The 19456-nt window shown below is 40.2% G+C and overlaps 1 protein-coding gene across 1 annotated transcript in view; it reads left to right on the top strand.

Moving 5' to 3' along the window:
- The first annotated feature begins 3862 nt into the window (after positions 1 to 3862).
- The window catches only part of FREM1 (FRAS1 related extracellular matrix 1), a 63161-nt gene continuing 47567 nt past the window's right edge, over positions 3863 to 19456 (top strand). The window contains exons 1-10 of the mRNA XM_010170249.1: positions 3863 to 4093; positions 9011 to 9105; positions 9681 to 9982; positions 10489 to 10685; positions 11331 to 11654; positions 12087 to 12195; positions 13300 to 13431; positions 16448 to 16792; positions 17457 to 17599; positions 18184 to 18380. Coding sequence (XP_010168551.1) covers positions 3863 to 4093; positions 9011 to 9105; positions 9681 to 9982; positions 10489 to 10685; positions 11331 to 11654; positions 12087 to 12195; positions 13300 to 13431; positions 16448 to 16792; positions 17457 to 17599; positions 18184 to 18380 — 2075 coding nt within the window. The remainder of the gene's footprint in view (positions 4094 to 9010; positions 9106 to 9680; positions 9983 to 10488; positions 10686 to 11330; positions 11655 to 12086; positions 12196 to 13299; positions 13432 to 16447; positions 16793 to 17456; positions 17600 to 18183; positions 18381 to 19456) is intronic.

Below are 19456 nucleotides of genomic sequence, written 5' to 3'. Positions count from 1 at the left end.
GTGGACCTCTAGGCTCACTACAGTGTTCCATTAGGCATCTAAAAACAGCAATAAGCCCTCTCTTCTTCAAACTGAACAAACCAGCTGTTTTGACCTCTCCTCATAAATCATGTGCTCCATTGCCACTGAGGGATAACAACTAATGTATGATATATCATTGATCTGACATGGTTATTTTGCCTCTGGGACTAAAGCTGGTAGCTATCTGTGTGCTACAGTGCACCTGGAGCTGGTTCAGCTGTTTTACCATACAGACAAATCCTGAGAAAGTCAATGAAGAAACAGCTTATTTTAAAAACCCTGATTCTTCTGGCATATTGTTCATGAACACCATTATTTCATTAAGACTCTACACAGGTGACACACCAAGGAGCAGCAGGGATGGATCAGGCTCAGCTGTTGTATTAAGAGCAGAGAAGTAAGAAGACTGTAAGGAAGTCTAAAGCAGCCACAAAATATCTCAGTGGTATCATCAGAAGTTGTAGAGCTGCCAGAGCACAATGCACTGTCACTGTGGATCAGCAAAGTATTGTGTAGCACACAGGTGACTTTGCTGAAGCAACAGCCTTCTTGACACAGAAGGCAGAATGCTAATGTGATGGCATTCACTACAAAACCTTCTCATTTTATTGCCATTATGTGCTGAAAGGATCTCTTGTCATTTCATTTTGCTATCACTGGATAAGTGTTCGAGAAAGTGAGGTCATACTTCTCAGGATCTTCACTTGGCTACATAAGGGGACAGCCCTGTAGCTGACAAGTAAGGGTCCATTGCTGGAATATACAGGGCAAATGTGTATAGTACTGCAGGAGCAGTACCTGAAGGAAAACCAGTCAAAACAACACTAATACACAGTGACAACATGGGACCAATTTTATAGCAGAGAATGGCTCACGCACTCACTGTTACATTGGCCAAAATGCTTCTGGCTCCTCTTGGAGCCTTTCTGGTCTTAGTGTTTGATGCAGGGTAAGAAAAGGCAGCAAAGAAACCACCGCCTGTGCCAGAAGTCTGTACCTGCAGGTATGGTGCAGGCACAAGAACACAGATCAACCTGGGCTTCAGAGTCAAAGTGCCGATGTCTCTGCATGAATGACTCTGTCAGTGCCTGTTGGAGAGGGATAGTGGGTTTTTCCTTCTCATAAGTACATATGTAAGGTGTAAAAAGAACAATACACTTCCCAACCAGTGCTATTTCTGGACTGATGACTAGGCTGTCTCCAAACTATGTTCAAACATGGTTTTTGTGGTAGATATCCAAGTGGGAGTGGAGAAAGTCAAAACTGTCCAGGCTTCAGTTTTATCATTTCTCATAAGGTACCCAGTGCCCTGTGAATAAAAGCATTTTGCACTGTAAATCAATGCCCCAGTCTGATACTATTGAGCACAAATTTACTGGAATTGTCATGAGCTATAAATCACTGGGTCTATGCTTCAGAATAATTGACTGCCTCTTAGCACTTTGCCAGGTCCTAGTCAGAGTCTAAAATTTCTAATTATTCTTTTCTTATCTCTATGGCTTAAGAAATTGGATCTTCTCTGAAAGAAGAAGCTGTGACTTACTCATGCATTGCTTCTTCATCAGGGGCTGGTGTCAAAGGATTTTAAATCCATTGCAGTTCCTGTGCCAGGAGCTTCCCACTGGCCAAGGATCCCAGCACGCCTGAAGTCAGAGGAGAAGTTAGGCAGAGCATCTTCTTGAGACATATGCCAAAGAAGTTTCCTCAGCCCTGTCTTCACTTTGTTCAAGTCAGGAAATAGGAATAGGGCACAGCAATAGAGAAGGTTTTCATTCAGAACATCTCTCCATGCTTTGCTGGTAAAGGAAACACACTATATATGATAAATGCTAGCAATCCATGCACTATATGATAGATGCCAGATAATCAAGTTAAAAGGGTGCAAAGCATGCTTTCTCACTTGGAGGCTGAAGTGTAATCCATTTTCCTCCTCCTCCTTCCAAGTTGTCCTTTATAGGATTACAGACTGTATTTCAAAACTGAATTTTAGGGAGTGGAGTGCTCTCTCAGATGTGCTCATTTTGATGAAGTGTCATGCGTACCCAGCTCACTGGAAAGAAATAAAAGACAACAAGTGCATTTACGTACCTGGATTTTAGTAAAAGCTGTCTGTAAGTAAACTTTTTAAAAAACTGAGATTTTTATTTGTTTCTGGAACACATTAAAAAACTTTCAGCCATGAATTTCATTGCCTTTCCTCTGTCTAGAATTCTACACTTTCTCTCCTATTTTGTTCAAACTGATCTGGCTGCATAATTTTAGATCAAAATGGAAAGATTTTCAGATAGAAAGCTAGAAAAAAGAAATATAAGATCTGCAGCCCAGACTACATAGCCAACATACATCTAACTTTAAACATATGTTAGTCCAAGTGTCTTCAGTCTTGAATCTGGGCTGGAGTGGTTCTGTCTTGTGATACTTTAGGAAGTGAATAATTTTAAATAAATTCTTAGCTGCTGTTCATTTTGCAGTAAAATGTAAAACTGGGTCGATATATGCATACAACTGTAGGCTGTTCAGAAGGTCATCCTGCTGGAAACAGCAGAGTGGACACTCACCATTTAACAGTAATGGAGGAAATAAAGAGATACATGGATTTGTTTTTTTATGCACTTTCAGGAAATCTCACTGTTGGCAGCAGGGTTGTGTTTAGATTAGACTACGCAAATAAGTCATCAAGACACTAAAAATTTACAAGAAACTGAAGGAATGATGCTTTACTAGCTTGAAATTTCTAATGATTTTATTAAATTTAATTAAATCAGTACCATTGCCTATTCCCTGGGCCATAGATTCAGTTACTTTGGAGGGCTTTAGAAATTAGGGTCTCATAAGGATTTCAATAGAACTTGTTCAGTCTCAGAAAGATGAAGAATAACTAACTGGGGGCATGAGGGGCTTGTGTAATTGTATTTTACATATTATCTTTTGTTCCTTATTTCCACTGAATTTGCCTCAAAATGATTACTTTTTTTTGTGAAAAAGAAAAAAATCAGCTTTGTCGTGCCATATCATACATTTCTATGTTGACGTCTTGGCACAGTTACTCAGTATAGCAGGAAGAGTGAAGAGGCACTGACAAGGCGTTTTCAACTACAGGCTGAGTTTCTTCCCCCACATTCAATGGCAAAGCAAAAGTAGATTTAATGAAAGGTCAATCTCCCTATAGCCCACTTTCAGGCATATTGAATCTGGACAAATGCCTACTCCTTCACTTTCAAATTACTTGGATGCTCATACCCTTTTATTAACACCTGCTCAATTCAGCAGTTAAAAAAGGCCAGTAACAAAGGATCCTACACAGTAAGTGGTTGTATGTGCATATGGATTGAAGGTGCTGCGAATTCATATTGAGAGCTGATCCACTGAGGGAGAAGTCTTATTGGCACACAGCTAATTTTCTGAGCATGTGTACACTTAATAGTATTCAAGGTAAAGCTAATCTGCTGCTTGAAATGCAGTTGTAAGAAATGGCAGAAGTTGTTTGTGTGGTTATTTTTTCCCCAATAGTTGCTCAATGCCTTATATATTTTTCTTTTTTCTTTTTCTTTTTCTTTTTTTTTTTTCAGGATTAACAAACCTTAAAAACATTCTGAGAACACATTCATCATTTTGTCATGCCTGACCAATGAATTTTCTAAAAACCCAAGGATATCTTGAAAGGCCTCTGTCCAAATTTTGGTCAAGTGGTGCATCTTAGTAGAAAACGTGGTACATTTTTACAAGCAACTAATATTTTGGTCCTTCATGGTATGGTGAAAATCTGCTGGTGGAGAAAGAGAAGATTTCTTTTGTTGAGAACATTTTCACTTATGGAAAAGACCTGGCATCCCCTCATAATATGAAGCCCTTTGAGAAAAGCTGGTTGTTTCTACTACTGCCTATTGTACTAAGAGTTGTCTGCTCCTCCTTTATCAGTGTCAACCTTGGGATGAAGGTGATGAAGGGTCAGTCTGTCTTCCTGTCAGAAGATGACCTCAAGTTTTCCATCCCCAGAGAGAAGGATGTCTGCAAAGTAGAAGTTGTGATTAATGAGCCAATAACACAGAGAGTTGGGAAACTAACTCCGCAGGTACTTGGGCTCCACCATGCTCCTCTGAGTGCCCCTGTGTGCTCTCAGTGTCCAGGTGTGGGAGAAACTAGGAAGAGTTGATTCTTTTTTTTTTTTTTTTTTTTTTTTTTGGGGGGGGGGGGGGGCGGGGCTGGGGAGAGGGTAGTGACTAAAAGGTATGAAACTGAATAGCCTGTGAGATTTACCTGTTTTCTAAAAGTGGTCAACTGACAGAGAACTGCACCCCTGAAATCCAAAAGGTGAGCTCGATGACAGGAGTGCATAACAGGGAATTTGGTCAGTCTCCTTTCACAAGCAGAGAATGGGTATTTCAAAACTGTTGGTTAGGAGATACCTTCCTGTCTCTCAGCTGCTTATTAATACACCATGAAGGTAACCAGTGCCCCATGGGTAATGCACAGCCCACTAGAGCATTTTGCATTTTAGTCACGCCGTCACTACTTAAGGAGCAATTAAGAAAAAAATAATCACATACAATAAGCACATTGTGTACCTCATTGTTTGCTCTGCTCTGCAACAGCTAAATTGCTAGCAGATGGCAAATACATTTAAAAAAAATGTTTTCTGTTAAAAATTCAGGCTTGTGGGAATAAAGAATTGTACTTCACTATCACCATTCTGCTACTCTTTGGCCTCACAAATCTGCCTACCTGAGTCAGAACAGGAAGGAGTTGGAAGCAATTGACATGAAGATGTAACTGTAGAGATAGAAGGACGAACAGTTTTAAAATGAACCATAACCAAACATTTTTTGTCTATTTTTGAAAAGTTTTGTTTATTGTACCATGCAGCATATGCTTCTATATGTTGGTATATGTATGTTGTTTTAAACATCCTCACTGAGGTTTCTGGTGGTCTCTGTGAAGGTGGGCACAGGAGCACCAGTCTCAGAAGATTTTTCAAAGCTTTTGGCATGGTCATCATCATTATTTTTGCAGACCACTTCAGCTGAACCAGTACTTGGAAGGAGCAGAGGCACACCAGGGAAAACAGGAGGCAATGATCAGGCCAATGTGTGATCTTCTCTAGAGACTGGCCCGAAGGTGTGTAGTGCCTCTGCTGAGACTTTCCCAGGGCTCTGTCAGCACAAGGGTTCTGACTATAGTCCCCCCTCTCTGTTTTCCCAGTCTAGTTTGGCCCATGAGAAGAAAAAGAGAGACTCACGTCTCATTGCTAGCAAACCTCTTCTGTAGGCAAGATGGCTGGCTGAGTGGGTGACTTTGCTTTTGATTTCTGCCTCAGCCTCTATGTGCAGTAGGGCCCAGATGTTTTGAAAAAGCCACTTTGTCCTCTGTGACCTGACATGCTTCAAGACCAGGACCAGAAGCAGTTTTCCAGAGACCCCAGGAGATTTGTACTCACCATACTTTATTGTACAAAATACATACGGTCTTTGCCATTCCCCTCTCCCAGCCGCACCTCCATTAAGTGCATATCCTCTCATGTGAGCCCAGGTAGCCAAGCATGGCTCTTGGAGGCTGCAGGTACACCTCGTCTCCAGGGTGAGCTCTGCTGGCACGTGGTCCTGGGGTACCAGGCTGGAGAGGGGCTGTGGCTGCTGGCAGTGCCCAGGATACCACCTCTGCATGGCTGCTGACCTGAGTGCCATCCTGTTAGGAAAGGTTGCTGCTCCTCTCTGCAGCCACGGGGAGGTAGGAATGCCCATGTCACACCACCATGCCACACCACCATGCAGGGTTCCTGAGGGAGACTGCCAGAGAGATAGGCAGTCTAGTTATCTCAAGTCATATTTCCTTGCTGAGGAAGAACAAGATGCCATTTGTAAGTTGAGAACTTCTGTTTTAAATGCAAAATCTTGAGCCAGACACTGAAAAGTGCTGCCTGAGTTTTCACTCTTCCTGAAAAAAGGTGCCAGAGTCCAGCACCACTGGTGCCACTCATGTCCTTTCTACCAGGAAATTCCACAGCCAGAAAGCGTCTCTGGTCTGATCTGTTTTACGGCCATTAAAATGAGTAATGTTGTAGGAATGTATGACAATTTAATTATAAATTGTAATTGAAAAGCAGTTGAAGTAGAAAAAAAAAACTTGACAGTAATTAGGAAAAGATTTAGATCTCCTTTGTCTTACCCAGAGAATTTATAAACAATTAGAGTTGCCTGTTCATATAAAAGGAAAACATATTAGGAAACATAAAACAGATGTTTCTTTTTGCAAAGCAGATTTTGTCTTACACATATATAAAATAATTGTCAGTCAGTTGTAACAGACCTTTTTGGAAAGGTCCTTCATTTTTCCATCCCCTTGTCATCAATTAAGATATAAAACTAATGATGTCTTAGAAAGAAAGAAATTAATTCTTAGATATGATAATCCATTTCGTCTGCTGTAGGCAGTCCCCTCTGAAATGGGGGTTGGACTAGATGATCTTTTGAGGTCCCTTCCAATCCCTAACATTCTGTGATTCTGTGTCATCTGAGTAGTATTTCACTGTCAGGTGCACACCAGACCTCCATGTCCCCAAAAACCATACAGATTTTGAGGGCTCTACACTGAATTACATCAGTGAAGAACCTCATATTCAGTGTATAACATTAAACTACTGGGAGCTGTAATATGAGTGGCTATCGCATATAAAGCACTTTTTTTTTCTTTAACATACCACCTAACTACTTATCTTGATTTTTTTTTTTTTTTTTGTAAGATGTCACTTAGGATTATCTAATTAATCAAACACCTTCCTTAATGTTTGCTTGCACTAAGAAGGAAAAGACACTATGTATGAAAAAGATGTATTTGTTGTTTGTTCAATACTGAAAACTAATGAAACATATTTCTGTGACATCTGGAAATAATATATAACAGAACAGCCACAACATAGTTAAAACCTTCATCATATGAGAGCAATTTTGTTTTTCATAAACTGTTCTTGTCCTTCCTTTCTAAGCAGTCCCAATAAATAAAATCAATCATAATTTCCATAACACCATATATTATGAATTATTCCAAGATTATTTTAGCCAATAGGAAGAGTGGCAAATCTATATATATATGCCACTGATAACCAATTAACTAATTACTCAAAAAACCCCAAAACTTTGTATAATGTGCTTCTTGGTAAGTTGAAAGTAGGCAATACATTTTAAAAACAGTAGAACAACTGTCACATAGCTTGAGCATCTGATAATAACTTTAGTGGAAGTGACCACTGCTAGTAATAATGGAAGTTGCTACTCTAATTATTTTTCCATTATAGAAAGATGCAAGCTCTAGTTCTGTGTAATGGCTAGAAGGAAACAAAGGTCACTAGTTCTTATTATCCTTTAGTGTAAATCCACTAAGTGGTCATGATGCACTTCAGTTAACTATGCATTAATTCAATGGCAACTAATTTAGGAATTAAAGTATTACTTTGTTTTTACACTGAAAGTCAGAGCATCCAAAGCATCCAGAGAGTTTCTCTATGTACTTAACTTGCAGTTGACATTTCAGAACCTCACTAAAATCCCCTTTCCATCTCACTAACCTCCAAAGTCTTTGGGGACAGGTAGGTAATTCAGGCCAGTCACTTAATTTTCATAATTCTTTTGGAGCATTTTAAGAAATTACTGATAGTAAGACATTAGCTCTTCTTTCTGCAAAAAGTTATGGTTTCTCAGTCAATTGCATATGTACATTAATTCTTATTAGTTATGGTCTCATCGGGTCTATTAGTGAATGCTGAACAGATTTTACTTTAGTCTATAGAAGAACTAATCATGTGTGAATACTGCCCACAAAAATTGAATCAAAACCTTAATTAGTTTAACAGTGAGACTCAGGAAATGCAATGGTTAGCTTTTGCCTTCTTACCATCAAGAATATGCCCTGTCTCTCTCTAGATACGAAATATGAGTATCCTCCATCTATGCATGGGCTGTGTAAAGGTTCCCTGTTATCACAAGGATAACATAGACATGACCTTATCAATGTTAGGAGCTTTCAGCTGTGAAGAAATACAGCTACAAGGGAAATGCAATTTGCCAGATTTGCAAATTGGCCTATGTGAGGACACGAAAATCCTGTTCCCCAGAATCCAAGCCACTGCTTGAAAGAATGAGTGTGTCAGAACTCTCCAAAGAATCTTTTTTCCATTTGAGTCAGACATTTTTCCTCATTGCCTTACTTTTGCAAGTCAACAAACCATTAAATGAAACAATCAGGCCGAAACAAGTGTCTGTCTTCAATGGCAAAGCTGTAGACAGCCTTCTTTCCAAATTTGACCAGTATCAGGTGTGTCATAAGAATCAGTCTCATTTGAATTAACTGGTGGACACAATATAGAAATTCTGCTCGCTTTTACGCTGTGGGATTATGCTGGGTATTGGTATGCCACAGACATTACACCTGGTCTGGTAAAAAGCTACTGGTACAAACTCAGTGTTCCAAAAACATGCAAAAAATCTGAGTTAGCAAAGATTTCAACAGAGAAGTTTCACAAGATCATACAGTCCAATGGTAGTGGCCATAAAGCAGGATTTACTGTATGATCAAGCTATCACCACAAGCAACTTTAAAAGCTAGTAAATCTAACATTATACTGTAGGAACTGATGGCTTTTCAGATCCACTGAAGTTCTCCCACTAAATACAGCCACATCCATGAGTCCACAGGCTGCAGCGGTAGAGAAGTGTGCACTCAAACTGTTTGTTGCACTGGAGAAGGGACTTGGCAGCCTAAAACAATCACATTTATATGCCTGTTCCCTTGTAGAGTGTCAGCAGCTCCACATTAAAGTAATTGTGCTGGCTCTAACTGGGAGACCAAAGAGCAAATGAATACCAAATGAATTCACAGAGGTAAGCTACAGATTAAAAATTTCTTTAGTCTGATGCCTTCCTGACAGTCAGAGAGAAGTGAGGCCACGATGTTAACATCCTTGACAGTGTTGTACTTGTCTATTTTTTCTCGTTCATAGGTGTTTGACTGCCACTTCCTTCCTAATGAAGTCAAATATACCCACAATGGCTGTCCAATTTTAGATGAAGACACAGTCATGCTTAGGTTGTACAGGTAAGCAGTGGCGGGTGATCACATTTTATTGTTACCAGGAGAACAGCCGCCCTCAGGAAGAGCAAGCAGTCTGTTTTTCACAGTAAAAGCATCTTCTGCTGTACATATCATAACTACTTAGATCCAGTAGCAGCATCATTAGTTAACAAGTGACCACCTGTTTACAGAAACTTTTATCTCAATGTATTTCCAATACACTCAAATAATGTGTTTGTTAGTATTAACAAATACTATGTATTGCTTGTTTACTACAGAAAACCGGTGATTTTTCTTTTTATTATTGAAAGTCACAACAGCACTTTTAGAGCACTGCACATTCTGTGCTGTCCCAGAGACACAAACCCTCGCATTTACACAGCAAGTAACCTCTTCCTTCACACAGACAGCCTTTTTTACAAGTACGAGGAGGTGGGCAGCAGGGTCTGGCACCTCATGGTCTCGGGTGATCTGGGGTTTGAAGATACAAGATAGGAAGGGGTTCAAGCAATTCAGTTTAGAAGGTGAGGCCAATTCCAGACTCCCAGAATGACAAAAGATGGGATGAATCATAATTTATTTCCTTCTGTTACCTGCAGGTTTACAGAAACAGAAACATTTGTAGAAACATTCACCCTCCATGTGCAGTTACTTGAGCCAGACTGTAACATCATCAAAATGCGCTCCCGTGCCCTGGAGGTCCCTGAATACTATGGTCTGTCCAGGGTGATTGACAAGAACGTCCTCGCTTTTGACTATGACAGGAAGATAAATCTGAATTGCACCATTTCCATAGCCTCGTCGGAAACCCACCTGCCTGCTCATGGCCAGCTTGTCGCTGGGGAAGTGCAGCAAGAGCAGCTTCGTGGAGATCAGCCACAGAGCTTCTTCACTGGCCCTAGTATGATGTGCTTGAGTTATTTGTGTTAGCAGGTTCAAAGAGACCCAGCAGAGTAATTCTGCAGCAGTGGGTTGCTTCAGGCATGCTGGGTAAGAGTGGGTCATATGAAGTTCAATGAATAGCTTGAGCTATCGTGGAAATTGTATGGGATGTGGCATTTTTGTGGGGCACAATGCAGATCACAGATCTGGATCAGTAATCCCCTGATTGGAGTCTGTTTTTTGGCTCCTAGATATCTGGTCAAATGTGGCAGCTTGGGGAGTGCCAAGACATGGTAGAAACAGTACAGGGAGTTGTTGGAGGCAGCACCTACCCAAGTGACAAAGGGAGGTTGGAGTCAGGAGATGTCAGCTGAAAAAATCCTGCAGGAAAAGTTAAGTCAGGAAAGGAGTCCTAATTCTCATCACATTGGCTTTTTATCTTGGTTAGTTTAGGTATACAGACAGGCTTCTTATGGCGGTTTCTGCTGCAGTAATTGTTTCACTGTTGCTTCTGTTGGGTTACAGAGCACAGACTGGGCCAGCAGTGCAGAAATGGGAGCTGCATGCTGGGATTGGGAGTTGTTCACAACACAAAAATGGGCTGTGAAGAATTTTTGAGGAAAGGGATTCGATATAGGCACCTTGACCCTCCCTCGCCTGACACCGACTATATTCCTGTGAGGCTGGATCTCATAGACAGCAGAAGCAAAACTCTGCACAAGGTAGACTATTATGCAACCTTACAATGACTGATTCTCTTCCTGTTTTTCAAAAATTTGTATTTGTTGCTCCTTTTCACATTTGAAGGAGACAGTGAGCCTGAAAGTTTGTTCAGTTCTTCCAATGTTGCCAGCTGGGGAAATGAAATGCACTATCTCCATGCGTCTATGCTTAGACCATTACAGCTACAGTGGAACACCTCTGGTTGTTCACTGTCAGACACTAAATAGTTTAGCCTGGGATTAAAATTAATTCTGGCGTAATTCCACCTTTTAAATAGATCTGCACTGACTTCAACATATATAGTAATAAATAAGTTAAGAGCTGTGTGAACATATTCAGTTAATAATAATGGCTCATGCATGTTTCTGTCAGGTAAAGTCATTCATTAAACTCACATCAAATTAAGTAAATTGTTTCAGTCCCAAATTAAGGACACAAATAAGACTAGTGAACCTGGAAGACCTTTTCATGAGTTCTAAATATTTACATTAGGCATTTTCTCATTAAAATGTTTTAATCTTTCTTTTCAAAATAATAATTGCTTTAACATGTACCCCAATTAGCAATGTGAAGGTAATGGAAATTGAATTTATTTTATTTGCTTCGCTTTGTTCTTTCGGTTGTCTCATTGTTTCCTGTTGTAGACTGAGTATGCATGGCTCCCTGTTAAGATTAAAGGTGCTGTTCCCAACCAAATACCTACAGCTGCCCCGATGGCAAAGTTCATCCTGGAAGTAGATCAATTTATTTTAACCCCTATTACAACCACAACCGTTGATGCTGAAGATAACGAAACTCCAAAGTCCCTGCTTGTATTCAACATTACCAAGCCACCTCCACAGGGCTTCATCATTCATCTATCTGACCACACAAAACCTATTGGCTCCTTCATATGGAAAGATCTCAATGACATGCTCATTGCTTATCAGCCCCCAAATAACAGCCACACAGAGAGAAGGAATTATGAGGTAACAGTGTAATGTATGAGCATTTGCTGTTTTTCTCCTCCTTAGGATTCATTAAGCTCTAAATAAATGCATTCATATTTAATGGATATTTTTCAGAAAAAAAAAAAGAAAAAAAGAAAGGTGTTTCTCTAACCATATGCAATGCAGGAGCAGAGGTAAAATCTTTTACCACTTTCTCCTACGACTCAGCAGCTTAACTGTCTAACACAAACCAAATATTTGTTGCTCACTACCTAAGGATGTCTTAGCGCTGAAAGATTTTTGTCCCCTCTGACTGAGAGTATCTGAACAGAATTTTTTGCTTTTGTTGTTGTTGTTGTTGTTTTAATGAGGGGAATAGAGAAATAACAGTACTTGTAGATCTATTGAAGAGCCTTTGGAAGGATGAATGGTCTTTTTTTTCAACAAATAGTTTGTCTGTTTTTATAACAGGTAGAGTTTGAGGTTCATGATTTCTACTTTGAAAGGAGTTTACCAATCACTGTGCATCTTTCTATCAGAACAACAGATACAAATGCTCCTCGGGTTTCATGGAATACAGGTGAGATCTCTTTCCTTCAGTTTATTTTGCTATAGAATATATAATATTTGGACACAGACATTTGACAAGCTTTAAAATTCATATTTACACATTTTTCAGCTTACTGATCATTAAACTTAGGGAGCGTAAATCTATTTTTTCCGTTTATTAATTCTGGAGGGAATATGTTACAACAACTTGAAAAAATCTTAAGTTTTAGCTGGAATGAAAAACAAACTGAAAATGGCATCATGGGAAAACAAGGATTTATGTAGATATAATTTTCTTCAAGAATTAACTGCACATAAAGGAGTGTAAGTAGTAAAGACAAGTATGTGATGAAATAGCAGTAGTTGAGTAGTGCATGGGAAAGACCAAGGCTTGTTGGTATTGTTTAAAGTGGAAATCTGCAAAAGTGAACAACTAGGAAAAGAGGGCATGATACATCACCAGCCATTTGAAGCCTGAAAACCTTGCAGGGTTAAGGCTAATTAAAACAGATTTATAATACCTGTACTGGAGAGGTGACAGGTTCTCCTATCTGGAGTGAAATGTACATTGATACTTAATCACCAAAAGGCAAAGGTATAAAATCAAACAAGTCTTGAAGTTAACCGCAGAGAAAGTACAGTCTCCTCACAGTAGATAAGGGAAGAAGCTGAGAAGAAGAGGCTTCATGTCTCCCAGAGAAACACCACCTGAAATGACTGTTGGAGTAAAAAGAAGAGATGATGTCCTCTGTTATAAAGATCTATGCATATTTTTAAAAGCAAACTCACAAAGGAAGGTGAGTGCCCCATTTCAGACATTTTAAGATTTTAAGTGCAAAGCTCCAGTTTGTGCAAGTGTCCAGAAATGTGCCTAGCTAGTTTATCAGATAATTTGGAACCAAAATATATTATTTCTCTGAAAAAAAATCCTTAAAGGCAGTTGACTAAGGCAAGCATGTCAGAATAAAAGCTGTTATCAAGCTTTTAAGCTGGTCTTGAATTGCCTGTCACAGGTAGGTACGTAGGTGGAATTAAATACACTTTTTTTCCTGACTGCAAGACCTTTTAGAAAGGTTAGACACTGAGCCTGGAATGTCACAGAAGCCGTGGTGAAAAAACGCTCTGCTCTTTGCAGGCCTCAACCTCCTGGAAGGACAATCCCGACCGATCACATGGCAACACTTCCAAATTGTAGACAATGATGACATCCAAAATGTTCGCTTGGTCACAGTTGATGGTTTACAGCATGGGCGGCTCACAGTGAGAGGTAAATCTTTTCAACTTGAGGGCCTGGAAATACATTCTTTAGTGACAACTGCCCCTGGTGAGGCGACAGTCAATAAGATAGAGTCTATCATATGTCACCACCTGCTGAGGGCAACCTTGCTTACAAAGGAATGAAGGTGCAGAAGGAAATACCTGGATGCACAGTAAGAAATTAAAAAAATCATAAGCTCATAAAGAAAGTCAGTTGCATAGCTTAGACAGTTTGACAAATTGTGCATTTTTGCTGTCCACATTCTTAAACTGGAGGTACTTGTAAGCCTGGCATTTTGCCTACACACCACTTTCATTAGAAAATGCATAGCCTAGAGACATAAAACAAGCATTAAAAGAAAAAGGGAAGATGGTATTTGAAATTTAGTGGAAACAGAAACTATTCAAAAGTATGTTTCATCTCAGGAAACTGCTGGTAAGGAGTTCAGTGTCTGCACAATCATCCTTTCATTTTAAAATGAAATTGGTTCTTAGTTTCTTCACAGGAGGTGAATTCAGACCAAGGGAGCTAACACAGCTGGTAACTGCCCTGGCTCTCCAAGGCTAAATGAGGATGGGGAATGCCCTGAGACACAGTCCTGCAGTGCTGCCGCAAAACAAGAGAAACACCAGCAGAGTCTTACATTGCTTTACGTTGCTTAAAGAAAACCTGGGGAGGAGAATGCAACTTTTAGCAGTTTTCCCCCAGAGCCAGGAGTGATCCTGGTGGGGAGGGAAGCAGACATGGCCACACTCTGCTTGCATTGATCAGGCATGACCAAGGCAAAATGCGGTCACTGTATTTTAACTTCTTGCATTTTTGCCTGAAGATGCTCAGGAATGACAAATGATTTTGATTTGTTGGCAAATACAGACAAGATTTGGATATGGTTATTATTTACTGGCAGCTCTAAGATTTATTTCAAAAAGTGGCAGTTAAATTAGACTTCTAATTCGTTAGCCTTCTGCATTGTGAATATTACTAATTTTGCTTTGCAATCTCATAACTCAGCACAGTATTACTCTCTTTTGGAATTATATTAGGTTAAAAAAGTCACTTTGCTATTGGTGAGGTGAAAAATGCTGCCACTCTCAATGCTGGATTTTTTGACAGTTAAATATATTCATGTAAAGTGTATAGCCTAGAGACATAAAGCAAGTACTTAAAGAAAAGGAGAAGGTGGTATTTTAAATTTAGTGGAAACACAAACTATTCAAAAGCATGTTTCATCTCAGGAAACTGCTGGCAAGGAGTTCAGTGTCTGCACAATCATCCTCCTGTAATGCTACAAGCAGAAACACTGCGGTGCCAGCCACAGAGGTGGTGTTACAGGGAGCGCTGTGCAGCCAGCCTAAATTGGTGACGAGCTTCAAGGGGAAGCCGTATGAGGAGAGGCTGAAGTCACTTGGATTGTTCAGCCTGGAGAAGAAAAGACTGAGAAGAGATCTCATTGCGGTCTATAACTTCTTCATAAGGGGAAGAGGAGGGACAGGCACTAATCTCTTCTCTCTGGTGACCAGTGATAGGACCAGGGGAAATGGCAGAAAGATGTGTCAGGGGAGGTTGAGGTTGGACATTAGGAAAAGGTTCTTCACCCAGAGGGTGGTGGAGCACTGGAACAGGCTCCCCAGGGAGGCAGTCATGGCACCAAGCCCGACAATATTCCAGGAGCATTTGGACAACGCCCTCAGATGCATGGTCTGAATCTTGGGATTGTCCTGTGCTAGGGCAAGAGTTAGACTGGATGATCCTTGTGGGTCCCTTCCAACTCCCAACATTCTACGATACTATGATGTGGGCTGCTGGCCATGGAGCAGCAGAACCCCTGTGCCTGCAGGAACATAGAAAGCCCAAAGCCCATCCTGCGGTGGCAGTCCCATCCCTTCATACAGCTCCCCTGGGGTTTCTCAGCCTCCCATGGGCCAGCCAGGAATGCATATTTATTCTCTGGTGACCACGTCTTATTCTCTTCTATGTGTCTGCACAGGCACATGCAAAGGAAACCATCACCACAATTTTTGGCAATTACATTTTTTGTCTAGCAAGCACCAAGTGATGTTCAAACTTTAAAGGAAAGCTGGGGTTCAGCCCATCAGCTGCAGCGCAGCTCTAATGCTGCTGGCAAATGGTCTGAGCCACTGCCCACTGAGTCAGTGAAGGGATTCCCATTAACTGCAGGGGACAGTGACTCAACCCAATGCTGTGAATGCTCTTTTGTTGGGTTTGGCAGTGCCAGTCCTAGACCTAAAGGAAAACCTTGAAAGAAAGAGCTATGTATGGTGTTCCCTGCCTTCTGTCACCTTTAAAAGGTTTTTGTTTAGTGGTGAGGCAGTTATTTCTCCATCCTAAAGTTTGCCTATAATTCTTTTCAAGTAAGGAGCACAGGGAGTGGGAATGCACCTGCAGTTGTGGGCATGTCTGCTGATGTTACACAGCATGGAGTGCAAAAAAAATACTTTCCTTGGAGGCCCTGGGGAGATAATCTCTTCCAGCACCAGCTCGCAGATCTCAAAACCTTTAACCTGCCTGAATATTTGTGTGTGCACAGCATGTCTAATGAAGCAAAGGTGTAAAATTGTCTTATTTTACAGTATAGACAGTAACCTCAATGTACAAAAGAACCAAAACCCACAAATGTTATTTTTTACTTGCAATGAAATGCTGAGCTGTAATTATAAAGCATATTCTCTTTGATGCTTAAAATACATGGAAAATGTTCTGATAAGAAAGCAGAGGTTAAAATTAAAGTGGAAACATTCACAGCTAAAAATCTTTGGCATCTCAAATGAACTTTAATACAATGGAGACTTGGAGGATTTTCTCTGCTACAAGAGTTGCAAATTCTGCATTCTTATTAACTATTCCAACTTCTACAAACTTGTTCCCAACAGGTGAAGTTATGTTTGATTTTTCTAGTTAGAAATGCATTTTCTCTCTCTCTTAATAACATTTATATTGGTGGAAGGATTCTCCTCTGAACTGGAATACACAGTTTTTGATGCATTTTCTTCCACTGTTTTGACAGGAGGGAAAGGATTCATGTTCACAGTCTCTGACATTCAGGCTGGAGTTGTTCACTACCATCATGATGACAGTGATTCTACTAAGGACTTTGTGGTATTTAGGATTTTTAATGGCCCCCACAGTATTCGCCATAAGTTTCCAATCAATATCCTCCCTAAAGATGACAGCCCTCCATTTCTTATCAGCAATGTGGTCATTGAAGTTCATGAGGGGCAGACAATCCTGATTCAGTGCTCCATGCTTCATGCTTCTGACATGGATTCCAGTGATGATTACATACTATTCAATGTCACTAAGCCACCACAGGCTGGAGAAATAATGAAGAAACCAGGACCAAACTTGATAGGTAATGAAACACAAGAATAGCACACTTTTCTTTGTCCCTTTTTTAACCACAAATGTTAGAATTAGACAACTTTTTTTGACTCAGGACAAATCATGGTAAATTTGGACTTTTTTGTTATAGTGTAAATTCCTGTCAAATTAATGTTGGTATCTGCACCAGGATAACTATACCTGTGAACAAAATTTATCCTATAATTCTTCCATTATGAGTCTATTTTCCCTACTGTACTTTTCTCCTCCAGAAAAGTTGGACTTGTAGGAGTTATTCTATTTAGAAGGATCCCTGACAAGTTCAAAGCTACTAGATGATGCTAATGATGCTAAAGAAGGAAGAAAGCTCTCCTTCCATTTAATTCATAAATCTCTGTGCTAGACTGCAGAGGCTGCTAGTCCTGAAAATTCGCTTTTGTCCTCTGAAGAGGGCTTTAGGCCCATTTGCTTTGTTTCTTCATTTTTTGGGTAATATTTAATTGACATAGAAAAGAAGTTGATGATCTTCAGGAAATGTGGAAGACCATGAGATAACATTTCAAAGGGCTTTCCCTAGTTAGGGTGAGAAAGAGGACATTATGCTTCACTAGTTACTTGCACAGCTAATGGATAATTTTTATTAATTATTAAAATAATGCACTGTTCAATAGAATATACATTCTTCATTTTAACAGGGTATTCTGTCAGCAGTTTTCTTCAGAGGGATCTATTTAATGGAATAATTTATTATCATCATTTGGGAGGAGAAGTATTTGAAGATTCCCTTGAGTTTGTGCTGTGTGATAGCCATGACCCGCCCAATCTCTCAGAGCCACAGGTGTGAAACTGAAGCATCTTTGGTAGAGTCCTGCATTTTTCCTTCCAATGGCTGATGATTTTACAATTTCTGACAGACTCTCAGATCAGACTGGGATAGATAGTTTCTCTTTGCCATCACCATGTTCATGAATACAAATAACGTTCTTCAAAGTTAACGCTTGCTCTTGCTTTCCTTGAGCACTTTAAGGTAATTTTCTCTGCCTGGCCGCAGAAAGCCAAGTCCATTGAAAAGACTTTTTCTATACTGTAAAATTAAATGCTGAAAACAAATTAGATTTGGATATGGTACAAAAAAATAGCCCTCCTAAAGGCAACTGACTATTCATTTCACCCAGCAGTCCAACATACTGAGTTTAACTTTGCTATTAATTTAAAGGGAAATTGCTAAGATTCATAGGCTTTTCATTTAACTGTTGTGTGTCTCCTTTACTCATGAGTTCATGATATGCCATGACAGCCACATCCTGTATCTTGTGTTCCAGTCATCCACTTACTTTTCTGCATGAAAGTTTGAAATCAGCTGCTTGGACACTCTCTTATTCAGAGGAATGGCTGCTGATTTTACCGTGTTCCCGATTGCAGGTGATGATGGTGCACATTATCCCTGTGGATGATCAGTTACCCAGAGAAGCCCCAGGAGTGACCCGTCATCTGGTTGTTAAGGAGACTGAGATTGCTCATCTAACTAAGAAACATCTCCACTTCATAGATTTGGAAGAGCAAGACAGGGAACTCACATACACCATAACCACTTTCCCATTTTTCTCTTGCAGACACGGGTAGGTGTGACCTGCCATACCAGGTGGGACAGGGCAATGACCCACATAAAAGGAGCAGAACTCAGTAGCAGTATCATGCTTGTGTCTCAGGTTCTTCATCTGTTTGCTTTAAGTGCAGGTGACAATACCCAGGTGCAGCTCTCCTGTTGATGACTAAGGGTGACCTAGAGTGAAAGCAACAGAATAATACATAGAATAATAAAAATATGCATAGTTCAGCAAGAAGTAGAGACAGGGAAAGCATCTCAAATATTTTCTTTTCTTTTGTTGCACTTGCATTTTACACTGGCCTGTGGGATCCTGGACAGCCTTCAGCAAAAGTCACAGTACATCTCCTATCTAACAGAGTGCAGCTAACCTGGGCCTGCCACATTCTGAGAAGATGGGGTGCTACAGAATTTTCTAGGCTATGTATTATTACCATGGCACTGTGAAGGACTCCTGGTCCTGGACCAGGAACCTGTGGAGCAGAAGGCAGGCAGAACACAGGCAGAACAGGTCATGGGGGCTATAGGAGTATGGGATGAATAGGTGTAGTAGAATTTACATGTCACTGATGCTGTTTCACCATTTGGTAAATTCATGACAGCATCAGCAACAATTTGCTAAATAGAAAAGTTTAAAATCCAGCCATTGTATGGTTTAAACAGAAGATCAACGATTTCAGTTCTGACCTCAAGCAACAGAGGATCAGTACGCAGCTAGGGGAGAAGGACCTTCAGGCTGTTCCCCTATTCCATCAAATAGCCACATGGTTATCCAGTTTGCTGGTTACTGCTGTTGGAAATCTGGCTTGCTGGAAACTGGTTCATTTCAGAAGCTTGTTAAGATGCACAAAACCCAGAAATAATTTGGTTTTCTACTTAAAGGTAAAGGTAGGTGTATAAGTAATAAGAATGTGATGGGCTAGATTTGCAGGTGGTGTAAATGGTATCTGGAGTGTGCAGAGACACACCTGTAGCAGGCCCAGAGCTTGCTTGTAAAGTATGCAATGATTTTTCATGACCATCCTGGAAAACATTCCTTGTGGTCAGTTTTCTGTGATAGTGTTTAGACGAATAACAAGGACAGAAGAA

This window comes from Antrostomus carolinensis, unplaced genomic scaffold, assembly GCF_000700745.2.
Source record: "Antrostomus carolinensis isolate BGI_N321 unplaced genomic scaffold, ASM70074v2 scaffold7566, whole genome shotgun sequence".
Lineage (NCBI taxonomy): Eukaryota > Metazoa > Chordata > Aves > Caprimulgiformes > Caprimulgidae > Antrostomus > Antrostomus carolinensis.
The sequence above is the reverse complement of the archived record's forward strand: the minus strand, read 5'-3'. Positions and strand labels throughout refer to the sequence as shown.